The sequence below is a fragment of the Buteo buteo genome, chromosome 18 (genome assembly GCF_964188355.1).
Source record: "Buteo buteo chromosome 18, bButBut1.hap1.1, whole genome shotgun sequence".
Taxonomy (NCBI): Eukaryota; Metazoa; Chordata; class Aves; order Accipitriformes; family Accipitridae; genus Buteo; species Buteo buteo.
The window spans coordinates 28,253,099-28,266,330 of record NC_134188.1 but is presented as its reverse complement, the minus strand read 5'-3'; the positions used below and the strand labels follow the sequence as shown (position 1 = coordinate 28,266,330).

The 13,232-nt window shown below is 40.8% G+C and overlaps 1 protein-coding gene across 5 annotated transcripts in view; it reads left to right on the top strand.

The window, feature by feature from the left end:
- RAB6A (RAB6A, member RAS oncogene family) overlaps positions 1-13,232 on the top strand; it is a 64,310-nt gene that overhangs the window by 29,362 nt on the left and 21,716 nt on the right. For all 5 annotated transcript variants that reach the window (XM_075050279.1, XM_075050280.1, XM_075050283.1 and 2 more), the window contains exon 2: positions 9,607-9,665. In XM_075050279.1, the coding sequence (XP_074906380.1) occupies positions 9,636-9,665 (30 nt within the window). In that variant the 5' untranslated portion in view covers positions 9,607-9,635. The remainder of the gene's footprint in view (positions 1-9,606; positions 9,666-13,232) is intronic.

Below are 13,232 nucleotides of genomic sequence, written 5' to 3'. Positions count from 1 at the left end.
TGGGAAGGGTGATGCATCTTTTCAAAGATGAAAAAGGAAGAGGTGGAAGAGTTAGAGAAAATCCTGACTTCACCACACACTGGTGAATTTTAGCATGTGTTTGCCTGTGTTTTACTGTCTTGATTGGTCGCTCTGTTTTAATTTGGGAAGGAAAAGGAAGAGAGGAGGTGTCGGAGCAGGGTTAATGGCAGCTTGAGCTTTCTTCTTTCCTCACCTCTGGTTGTAAGAGGCTACTGAACGGAGATACTATTTTGTATGAAATAACACTCTAAGGGGACAGTTACTCCTTAGGCTTCTGCTTCCTTTGAATTTGAATCAAAAGGAACCTATTGCCATATACCTGCTACCTTGTAGACATTACGGTGCTGGTTTCATGCCTTTTGCAGACTTGTAACTGCTGATTTTGGTAAGTGTAGTGCACATCCATGGAATTACTGAATAGCATGATACAAACATCACAGTGTATTTTACAGATGTGTGGACTGATAAAACTGTGCTGGCAACGTGCAAGGTGTATGATGTGTACCCCAGGAGCAGTAAGCTAACTTACCTACTCTGCTTTGTGGGTACAAGCCAGTGATTCTCAAACTGAGAGCTATAGACTACCAGCAATCCCTGAGGCCAAAGTAATTGATCCAGGACTGTATCAAACAGTTTTCAATAGTGCTTTTAATTAAAGGAGTGAAAAAAAAGCTTTGTTGTGGGTGGTGACCTGAAAAGAAATTAAGGATTGGCAGGGATTCATTGGCCTAAAAAGGTCAGCTACAGTTGTTTGACATTGTTATTGATTGTGTCTGCCTTTCTAGAATTACTTTTCGAGGTAGGATGCCATAAAACCTACACAAATACACTGCCAAAAAACCCTTTCTGAATTGGTTGCTCTGTTGTCTGTCCTTCTTTCCCCCTACAATCATGTACAAACTGCTGGCTGCTGCCAGCAGCATCTTTGCTGCTGTTTTTCACTGTGTGATGATCTGTTGTTCACAAATCAACTGTTGGTTTCCTGTGCTGTTGCCTACCATTTGCTGTGCGCGGGGGACTCCGAGCGTGGAGATTTGTGGACTTTAGTCATCTGCAGCCTGTGGAACCTGCTTTTAAGTTCTTGACTTATTTTTTTGCATTTTAGAAGTATTCTTATGACAGACCAAAATGTCTACTGAACTGCCAAAGAAATATATAAATATTGATGCTTTGCATCAGCAAGTTATCTGCAGATCTTCACTGGCCCGTAGTTCCTGTGTAGAGCAGTGTAGCTGCAAATTTCCTTTGTCAGAGAAGTTGCAACTAAAATAGAAGTGACAAAACTGCCGAAGTGTATTAAACGGACTTTCTATTCAGAGTGTGCTCCTTATTCAAGGCTCCCTGTGCTTCACTCAGTCTGAAGTTGATGGATTCACCATAGGTACTTTAATATCCTTTGACTGATCTTCATGTCTTTGATCTAGGCTGCAAGGCATAGTCCATTGTTTGTTCTATTCCAAATGAATATGAAAAATACAATCAATTAAAATCAAGGTGAGTTGCCTCTGTTCTCTGGGATGAGTGAAATAAAATATACTTAAAGTAGAAAATGATGGAACATCTCTTGAATTACTAAAATTATTTAAAATAAAACAAAACTGTTCCCTGTTTTTCTGGGTCTTTGTTTCCCTGTAACTCTCTGGACATTCTACGTTAACTTCCTAAACAGAATCTTAAATTCCTTCTTAAAGAAGCAAATCTGTTTAAAAGGACAAGAGTATAATTTATAACCTAGATCTTTAACTAGGCTGGGAATAAATTATCTTAAAAGAGGCTATTTGAACCATTTTGTTTGTACATAAAGAAGCCATTGCTGCTTTGGTATAATGCAAGAACCACTGAAGTAGTACGAAAGCCACTTGCACAATTTTTGTAGTGTTAATGGTACAAAATGTTCTTATTTCCTGGAATCAGTGGGGGCAGCCGTTCCATTTCAGCAACCAGGCTGGGAGGGCATCCTTCAGCCAGCTTTATCCTGCGTAGCCAAAACATGCTTTGAAAATGTCTGTTAAATATGCATTTAATATTGCCCTTTGCTCTAAAAAAAAACCAAACAACCCCCCCCAAACAAAAAACCAAAACAAAAACCCCAAACAATTGTAGCCATACTTTTTTTTAAATTAAAAATAACTATTTTACCTGACTCCATGATTTTAGTTGTAAACAATGGTATTTACAGAGGGTGGGGCCATAGATTTATTTCAAGAAAGTTTATTCTTTTCAGGCTTTCTTCTGACCCCCCCCCCCCCCCCCCCCCCGATTTTTTTTTAATTTGTTGGGGACTTAGGGATGCAAAGAATTGGCTCAGGTGGTCCTCTGGTCTGATCTCATCTGGTGTCTTGCATCAGGAAAGAAATGGCAGAATAAAAGACGTTTGACAATAGAGCAGAAGTGGAATCAATGGGGGAAAAAAAACAACTTTGGGGTAGAAACTTCTTTAACTAGAGCTAGGAGGCGACACCTTGTCAACTCTGACTTTTACCTCTGCTCTCTGTGACTAGAGTTTATGCTGTCCTCAGAGTTCCTCAGTTGTGACTGGATAAACTTAATCTTACTGAGAATTTGTTAGGTGAATGCAGTCTGCTGGCTCTGCCAGTGTCTTTGGGATACTGAATGAGCTTTGTTTCTTCCTTTGGGGGAACCGGGTGAAATTTCCATAGCTTGACAGTGAAGAGCAGAGGAGGATTTTTTTTTTTAAAGAAGCTGCTTTAATCACTTTAATACAGCATTTCTGTTTTAAGAGCTCAGACTGACATACCTAAAAATATTCTTCTTGATTACTGGCTCATACAGATCATTTTAAGTCAAATATAAGCATCCTCCTTTTGGGGCTTCTTTTAAAATAAAAATTCTAAAAATGGTTTTCATGCATTCATAATTCAGTATATTGTTCTTAGCAATGCTTTTTCCTCTTGTTGCCTTGGATTGTTTTTTTCTGGATCTGGACTAGCAAGTTCTCTGATCCTGAGCATTATATCTTTGAGTTTCAGCAACTCTTCTAAGCATTGGGTCTGAAGTAGCAGCAAATCTGAGCATGAAACTTGATGTGAGGCTGGTAGTCGAAAGGTCTTGGAGCTGTAACTTTCAACAGGACTCCTTGGGTGGTATCGGGTCATCTGCTTTGAGAGTTGAGGGCAGAACAGAGTTTGACGTCTCAGTAAGAAATACTGTTCCTTGTCAGCACCTCAGTAACTGCTAGATAAGCTGTGGTATGTCTAGTAAAGGAAGTACTTCCAGTGAAGATTTTGAGGTGAGCTTATCTGTGAAAGAAAGTTGTAATGTCACTGGGATTTATCCTTCAACCAAATCTTAAAGGAGTCTTGCAAAGGGCAAGTGAAATTTTGGGATTACACTGTGATTTATCTGTATGTGTGATGAGAAGCCTTTCTTCATCTTCCTCTCTTTAACTTATGCTTTTAGCAAGTTGAATCTCTGTTAACCAAGTCTGTCTCTGAGATCTGGGAGAGGTCAAGTGGATTTTTTTAGCTTTACAATGAAAAGGCTGGATAGATTGATTATTTTTAAGACTATTTTGCTTTGCAGATGTTTCTTGGATTATTTTTTTTTTTATGGCTGATGCTTTGAAAATGCTAAACAAGAACTAGTATGAACTGGGAGATTTAAGGTGTGACTTTTCTGGAAGAATCCTTGGACAAGATGTAAATCTCTGGTATAAAAGAGGCAAGCGCATGCCTAAGAAAATGAAATGGGGATGTAAGGCCTGGTCCTCGTACATCATACACTAGAAGTGGCACAATCCCAATTACCTCTCCTTTGTAGGTCACTCTTGACTGTTGCCTGAGCCCTTTGCAGACTCTGCCTGGCAACAAATGACCTTTTAATCCTGTGCTGGCAGGGAGATGATTTGTATTATCTAATGGGTCTCTTCCATCCCTGGCTGTTGTGCGAGTCTCCCCACTGACTCGTTACAGCACAGAGCATGGAGTGCTGCTTGCAGTGCTGCCAGCGGTAGCTGGTAGCACGTATTTTGCACGCGCTGGCGCGGAGGAGTTGTTGGTACCCACCATTAATCAATGTCATTAGTGGTGGTTGGCGTTGGACGTACAAATCTCCAGTGCGCAAGGCCCCAGAAGCAGGACAAGGCAGTCTTCAAGAATCAGATGAATGACCTTGAAATCTCTCCAGTCACTGCTGTCAGATCAAAGTTGCTGGAACCATGAGATTAGCGTATTGATTTCATCTTGCAGATGAATGCTCTTTCTGAAATAAGTGCTAGGCAGTGGCTCAAGGCTTCCAGACAAAGAGTATTGATCAGGTTGACTCAATTAGCTGTTGAAGGCTTTGAATTTGGGCCCTCATAGTTAATGGCAATTTCGCTGATAGGAACTTCACAAGTTCCTGTCTTTTAACTCAATTATGTGTCTTGGATGCTTTGCTGTTTGCTGCCACTGATTCAGTTGCTGATTTAGGAGGATATTAGTATTTGGGCATCTACTTGTTTCTGTCCTGAATAGTGATCACACCATTCCTTTTAGGAGTTTCCTATTTTTATATATTAGAACAGCCTACTTTTTTCTGTCCCATAACATATTAAAACATTGCAGTTTATTGGAATTAATGTGGATGAATGCTTCCACTTACTGCCTTGTACAGCAAATACTTCTCTCTGCTCTTCCCCCAGCCTTCCAGAAAAAAACACCAGGCAGGCTCTGCAGTGTGTATTAATGTAAGCTGTTCAGGTTTGATGGTTAGGAGAGTGAGTAGCTAGTTCAGTATGGGAGCCACCAGTGATCCCCAGGTCCAAATCCTTCCAGAGCTGCTATAGCTGAAGAAAACCATCTGAGCAAGTCAGATACAAGCTTAAAAATTCCTGTTAGAGCTGGTTGCCTTTCCATCCAGAAGCATACACTGATAAACGGTGCACTTAAGCAATGGTGTCTGAGCCACAGCTGTATGATTAGGAGCTGGTTAATGTGGACTTTGTTGTCGTTACATCGAAAGCTTGAAGGAGCAGAAAACTTGTCTAATGAAACCCATGCTGCTACTGTTGTTCAGCCACTTAATGACAGAAGAGTGTCCAAAATTGACGTTCAGGTGCAGTGTTGGAACAAATGGTTTCTTTGGTTAATCACTTATTTTCTTAGCTTCCCTCTGGTTCAAAAAATTCTCGGATGCCTTGCTTATAAATTCCTACGATGGGGTGACCTCTGACAACTTTGCATGCCAAGGAAGGGAGGAGAATCCACTGCCCAGGTGAATAGGTCGTTTCAGAGTTTAATTACCCTAACTTTTAAAGTTGCATGCCTTTTCTGGTAGGACTTTGTTTGGACTCGGCTTTTAGCTGTTAGATCTTGATGTACAAAAAGAAGAGAGGCTAGAGACCACATTTCCTTATCACGTCTCTGCTGTGCATCACCTTTCGGTTGTTCTGTGTGAACTATGCAAGCTGCCTTTTTTCTTGCCAGAAGGCTCCTTCTCAGCTCCTGAATTGTTTGAGGTTTTTCCTTGTTTCCTGTAACGCAGCTGTCTGTGTGTCCGGTAGAACTCCCTTTGCTGCTCCAGCCAAAGCTGTGCACTGCGGTAAAACCTCATTCGCAGCATTTCCTCCCCCACCTTTATTCCTCCAAGGATAATGTTAACATGTTGTTTTTCTTTTGTCCCAGCAGCATACCAGAAATGTTTTGGCCTAAAGGATGTTGTATGCTACTGCATTACTGATTAATGCTGCCCTGGACATATTTTTGTGTTGAAATTTTTCCAAGAGATTAAATTAACCCACTAGATTAAAAAAAACCTGCTTAATGAAGCAAGGCTGAAGCCTTGACTGTCTTATCTGCTTCCTTTGGTTATAACCCCCAGATTGCTTACCCAGTTGTTTGCAATCTGTGTTTTAAGCAGCCAGTTGTTCTTGTCTGTGTGTATTACCTTGTGCTACTTCTCCCTGCTGAGCTTCATTTTCCTCTCAAGTTCACTTCTGCTTTTTTCAAGATTATTTTGAATTCTGATTCTGTCCTCTAACTTGCTTGCAATCACTCCCAAATTAATGCTTTCTGTGAATTTGATAAACATACAGCCAGCAAGACAAAAGAAAGCAAGTGAAAATATGTAACAGAATGGGATTCAAACTCTCCTGCAGATCCTCAGTCAATAAATTGGTTCTTTTTTGGCAATGTTCTTTACTATTATTTTTATTTATTTTTGAAGTCATGCACAGGGGCTTAAAACTCCGTTATGACCATTCTGAATAAAAACTGATGTAAAAAGAAAACTCATCCAAGAACTCAGGGGCTCAGCTCCAAAAGGAAATGGTGAAATATCGCTCAATGGCCCTTCCTTGTTGCTCTGCCAAGGGAGGGGGAAGAGATCAGCTCTTTCTTTCTGCGGGTTGTGGTGTGCTAGCTGCATGATGAGGTTTCCCTATGTAAGGGATTATCCTCACTGGGAATTTAGTTTGCAACTGTTGTGTTAGGTCCGTCATAAATACAGTTAGCACATTTAAGTACTCGGTGTACTCACAAAATCATGTGTGACAGTGCTTTAGCTATGACTAGCCGAGGGGCCTGTGCTGTGCCTCCGTATGGGAGAAATGTGATCAACATAATTGACAATAGATTAATTTCTGTGTGTTTTCATTCTCTATTGAAGCTCTCTGAAACAGAGCTTATAGCAGCATGGCTTCCACAGGAGAATCAGCATATGCATCTGCATCACTTTAGTGTGCAACAGATGGTATATGAATCCTAAGGTGATTCATCCGGCTATTTTTTGTAGGGCTGGGGAATAGTTTCTGCCATTGGCAGGCAGAGTGGTGTGTGTGGGGAGGCTGGGGAGAGGTGAGATGGTGTTAGGTATTAGGAGTGGCTCTTTTAAAGAGGGAATATTTAAAGCTTTTAACCCTCTGGACAAGGTGTCTGTTTATATAATCTAAACTTGTGAATTTCTGAAGAGAAGATTCACTGACTTTTAATTATAGATACAGTGGGAATTGTGGGCTTTTACTTCTGCCAGGATTTTTAAAGCAAGTCTTTTTTTTTAAAGGAGAAATGGTGATGCTTCAGTAGTTATGGTGGAATTAAAATTGTAAGCAGTTGGTATTAATACTTACTTGATCTGGTGCCTGTTGACATACTATGTAAAGAAAACCTTGGTCTGTTTGGAGAAGAAATATATTGGAACTGAAGTGCATTAAGACACTATCCAAATGTTGGTTGAAGCAGATATTTAAATGTAAGCAAGCCAAGCGGCACCTTATTTCTCCCCTCTTTTTGTGAAATGAGTGAAGGTAGGGTTGGGGAGCTCCAGGACTATGAAATAGAAAATCTTTTCAGATTTTGTGGTTTCTAGGCAGACTCCCTCCAAGACATCTCAGTGTATAGTGGGAAGGGAAATGACTTGCCAGAAGACTTTAATGCTCTTCAGGGGTTGTGACTTACCAAAGCAAATTATTTCATGGCTTTGATTACATCCCCTTGCACCTCTGAAGAATTAAATTTAACTGTTTACATCAGTGGCCACATGAGAAAAAGCCAGCTTGTTCGTGGTGCTGCAGACCCATTACTGGGATTTATAGTGTGTGCTGCAGTGAGAAGGTATTGGATTTGCTCACTGCTGTCTCGAGGATTGTCACTGTTGCTGGGTCTGGAGAGAAACCCTGCTCCTCTCGCAGCCCATGGCTGTTTGCCCTGCACCAGTTTGTGCTGCTGTTCAACACATCTGTGGTGTCCTGGGACAAATTTGAATAAGGGATTCAGGAATCCTGCCCATGTGAGATGTGTTGCTTCTGAAAACCTACTCACCAAAGGGCATGTTTGCTCTGCCTTTGCAAAGGCAACTTTTTAATTTTGTGGGAAACCTGATTATGCCTATGAAGCAGAATATGTTAAAAATTCACACAGGAATTCAGATTTTGACTTGGGAAAATCTTTTTGTCAAAGGCTGGATTCCTGTTAGTTTAGCACTTTTACAGAGTTAACTGAAGTTTGCAGATGGATTAAAATGTTGCTTAAGTATGATACTGGAGATTTTGTTGAAAGTTTCATACTAAGATTTAAAAAAAAAACCCAACAAACAACCCTAGTGCCCCTGCCCCCCCCCCAAAAAACCAAACTCCCAACAACCCCACCCCCAAAATCATGGCTTAAATTTCCCTACTGTCTTGATCGTCACCCTTGCAGAGAACTAACATCTCTGGAAGCTTATTTGAAGAACACAAGCTTTGGCTTGTGCACATCTAACTGCCTTTTATGTGTACCTGCAATGCTTGACGGCTAATGTAAGTCATAGAGCTCTTCTCCCCTGCCAGTGGGAGATGGCAAATTCCAGCTGCAAGGAGGTTAGAAGAAAACAGTGGGAGGTGATGTATTCTTGAATAACTTCAGTTTTTTCCTAAATAATTTGCCTACAATTAAGAGTATTTAAATATATTGGAATAAGGCAGGTTTGAGATGTTCCAGTTCCTGCATATCTTGCTGGTCTCCTCTAGGTGAAGGTGGCATGGAGTAGGAAAAGTCCATGGAGTATGAGTTAGGCTTTGTCCCAGCTTAGCTGTATCATTGGTCTTACAGGAGGAGAAAGTAACTGTTGTGATGATGGGTGTTTTAAAATGAACCTCACGTTACTTGTCTTTCAAGGAAATGAGATTACAAAGTAGTCTGATACCTGGCTGGAATGTTACGATACACACAGTTTATGTAGATCTCAGTTATGAAATGAAGATCTTGACGTAGTTTGACGTAGTTTGTGATTTAATCTGGCCAAGCTGAGTTGCAGTTACAGAGGAGCTGCAGCATCACAAATGCCTGCATGAAAAAGGCTTCGCCTATGTCTCTGTGACTATCAGGTGTGCCTGCACATCCTGCAGTGCCGCCTTCTGATTGCAGTGCCGACTGACTTCCTAATGCTGAATAGCCAAGTGAATATACCCATCACGAGCTGCAGCCATTGCTGGGGTGGATAACGGCATTTTTAACAGCATATGAACCTGCTTATACAAAAAGGTATAGTGAATATGTTGTCAGAGGAAGGGTGAAGTTAATGGAGTGATAAGGACTGGAGGCATTGTGGGCAGATGGTAAACAAGCCTCTCAACAATGATGCTCTTCAATCTTGTCTTATGCTACCGTGATACTACAGCAGGGACTGCCATTTGTGTGACAAATATGGAGAGTGTGACATTGAGGAGATGCACAGTGAGATGTATTTTAAAGCAACATAGCTACCTTGTTTTATGAGCAAGAAGAGCTGTCTTGTTTATAATAATTTGTTGTAGGAGTTGTCAGACCTATTACATTTGTTCATTTAGTTCAACTGAAATTTGTGAACGACTTGGTAGAAACCGCAACTATCGAATGATTTAAATTTTCGCCTCAAATCTCAAATATTTAAGAGTAAAACTGATGCTCAGGAATGATGCATGAACCAACCTTTTTCAGAAAAAATGTGCCTACTAGTGACTTTGCAATTGTAAAGTCAAATAACTGCGCTTTTGCTTCTAGGAAGTTTAATTGCACAGTGTGGATCTGTTGGACACAGAGTAAAACTCCTCCTGAAACCATTTTTAAATCACTTGCTTAAAACTTGCACAGAAATTGTTCCTTGAATCTGTGGTTTTTTTTCTTCTTTTAGTGGGGAAGACATCCTTGATCACCAGGTTCATGTATGACAGCTTTGACAACACCTACCAGGTAAATTAATCCATATTACTGTCTTCTGTAAGGCCCCTCTGTTGCTGTGTCTTCCATTGCAGGAAGAATCCATTCGATTGCAGTGGATAAGAGTTGGTACACTGACCAAATTCTTAACTGTAAACTCTAAGCTTTGTATTTTAATAACGTTTCAGAATGGCATGTCGGTGTTGGATTCTGCTCGAGTAGCTTATCTGCTAATTGCAGCAGGATGAGCTGTGGTTTGAAAGGATAGGCTTCTTAGGTATACTCAAGTAATAGCAGTTGTTAAGTCTACCAAGGGTTTTTTTTCACCATTTGCTACCAGACCATCATGGATCTAATGCCTCCATGGGGAAAATGTAACAGGTACCTGGCTCTTTTTAAAAGAAGCAAGCTGAGCTGCAAGAGGTTCTGCAGCGGGATGAACAAGGAATTGTGGAGCAGAAAGCAGTGGATTCTAAGACTGGGTGTGCTTTAGGACACTATTTTATGCTGTCTGGTGGAACAAAACCCAAAAAATTGGTTGTTATGCATGTCCCCATCCTATGACTGCTTATTTATGCTTGCTTATTTGTTATTTAAACAAGATTGGGTTGGCAAGGTTGGGGCTGAAGCAGTGGTTATCTTTTATTCCAGTTGGCCCTGCAGCCCCCTCACTGCTTTGTGTTTGATGACAAGTCAGTTCAAGTTGATGCAAGCTAATTTTTCTGAACTCTAGGAGAGCAATCATTGTTGCCCACTCCCAGAATTTAGGATGAGCTTGAAAAGGTGGCAAGCTATAGAAGTACTTTAGTTTCATAAAGTGTGTCTTTTCCAAGCAGAACATGTTTCATGACTTGGTTACAGTTGGTGATGTTCTGAATACACTAAGCTGAGAAAAATCTGTTCCCTGATGAATGTGAAGGGTTTTTTAGGGGGGTGGGAGGAGGAGGTAATGGGAAAAAAAATAAGAAAAATGCTATGACTCTTCTGTTACTTAGTGTCTATCCAAGTATCTTGTTTAAATCTCTTTACCCCTTAATGATTTCCTTCCTGCCTCTTCAGTAATTCCTCATTGCTGCTGCTAGGCAAGTTGGGTAGAATGAAATACAAGTTCTCACTTAACTATGGGAGAAGCAAAGCTTCTATGGTGTAGGAGGGCTAGAGTACACATCATTGCTCCCAAGGGAGCAAACATCCTTTCAAATTCTACCCACTGTAATTACATGGACATGTGAATGCAGTTCTTTTATTTAATCTGTTTTTTTCCCACAGTATTTTTCTTTCAGGTCTGCTCCTTTTCTCTACGGAGCTTGCGTCCTAGTTCTTTCTTGAAGAGGTTTGACCCTCCGTGCTTCATGATAATATAGTTGTCTCCATGGGAAGCTGGTCTGACATAATATACTAAATGATTGCAAAATGAACGAGTGGGACTTAAAACAGTAAGAAATCTTAAGGGCTTACAAGATGGCTTCAATTTAGCTATCAGTGATGCGTGCCTAGTTTGGGTGTTAATGTACTTGGTACAGTGTCGTTCATCCAAAGACCTCTATTTTACTGAAGTCATGACTGACGTAGTGCGATATGTCCTATTTTGCTATAGCTTGAAGAAAGAATGAGTCATAAAAGCTCCAGTAATTTGGCCAAAATCACACTACATGTTAGTGTCAAACCAGAAAATAAATTTCTTGATGCCCAGGGTTATATAGACACCTCTCAAAGCCAAGTTACTTGAATGATAATGCATATCAAACCATGTACGTGGTTAACTGTAGCTGTAGGTTAGTTGATGGATGATTTGCTCATTGTGGACATTTCTGATAAATTTTGAATGCATATTTTCTGAAAGCTGCCACAACCTATCATTTGAACAAGTTTTTTTTGTGTTCAGTTGGTAAAAATAGAAAGCTGCCGTTTAATAAAATTTGTGCTGTGCATTAGCTTTCTTTTTCTTGCTGCTAGATAAGAGGAATTCAGCTGTTGCCCCCGTAGCTTATTAATAAGCTATTTTCATGAAAGCGGCATTTGTGAATCAAACAAGAACTTGCTGTACTGTGTCCAGGAAACCCAAACACCTGAAGTAAAATTGTGCCATTGGTGGTGTATATTTTACCAGGAGTTATTCCTCTCCATGGACATGCTGGGAAAGGTTTTCCTTGTTTTGTGGCACTGTATGTGATGTATAATGAAAGACCAACGTTGGTAAGCGTGATGATTCTCTGTGTGTTATGCAAAAGGAGAATTACAGGCCATGCTTCCCTTTAGCTTCAGCCTCTTGGAGGACGGGAGAGGGAGGACAGCGTTCAGTTGAAACGCTGGCCAGTGACTTGAAAGATAATTCAGGTTCTTGCTTTGCCTCAGGCTTCCTTGCATAGTCTTGGGTAATTCTGTGTCAGCAAGTATAGTCTATAAAATAGGGTAGCAACAGTTCCTTATTAGACAGTAGTGTTGCAAAGACAAATGGATTAAAAAGTGTTCTTGTACGTGGCCCCATCTGTAGTGTGGCCCTCTCCAGCTTTTTTTGTGCTGCTTGTCTTCTTTAAATTTGCAGTTGGGACTTACAGTACCTCGCAGCATGTTCAGAGCATGCCTAGTTCCTGCTTGTTCCATGTGGTGCACAGTGTTCCACAAGTGGGTTAAACCTGCCTCCACCTTAATTAAAGTAATTAGCTTAGTTTCATGTCCATGTATTTCTCCCCATCAGTAAGCAGACTTTTCCTCTACTCATACATTGCACAGCTCTTCCTTACAACTTATCTGTAAAGATCCCCCAAGGTTTTTTTGCACCTTCTGTCAGAATTGTGACAAAATGCCTCTTTGTAGGTTACCTATTTTAGTAAAAGTGGGATGTAGAGTGCCTGCATCCGCTCCTTGACATCTGCTGCTTCTCTGTATCATCATGATATGGTCAGAACAGTACAGGCAGGCAAATACGTCTGGCTGTAAGTTACTCGTTGTAATACTTAAAGCTTGTGGGGGCTTAGGTCAAGAGCCATTTTACAGCTTGAAAGTAACAGACCTGCCATATGTTCTTTTCAATGTGATTAGCACAAATATTTTCATCGCCCAGGTCTAAAATAGGTTTTGTGCTTGGCCGCTCTGTTGCATTTCCCGTGCAGTGAGTGTCCAAGTGCAGATATCTCACTGACCCAGTGTGTTTCTGTGTGGCACTTGCATTTCTACCAGGCATACAGAGACTTCTTATGGCAGCGAGTGAGCTTCAGAGCCTTGCTGCTGTACAGCTGTGTGGGAGGGATGGCATGAAGTACAAGCTGAGGCAGGTTTCAGGCTTTGCAGCTGATGTGCCAGCTCCTACTGAGAGCAGAGAAAATCTGAGTCTCCAGCAGTTTGTCAGCCAGAATGGGATCTTGACTTGTATATATGGTGTAAGATCTTAGGGGTTTGGTAGTTTTTCTTCTGTAAAGAAAAATCAGATAGACATGAGGAGAAATAGAAGCATCTTTGAGGCAATCTTCTGAGGAGTACCCTCTACCAAAACAATGGAAAACAAAAGCAGAAAGAAAGCACGTTTTTGCATTAGTCTTTTGTGGCTTCTCATATCCGTCTTGGAGTTTCAGTATCATCTCTCTGAACTAGCAATGTCAC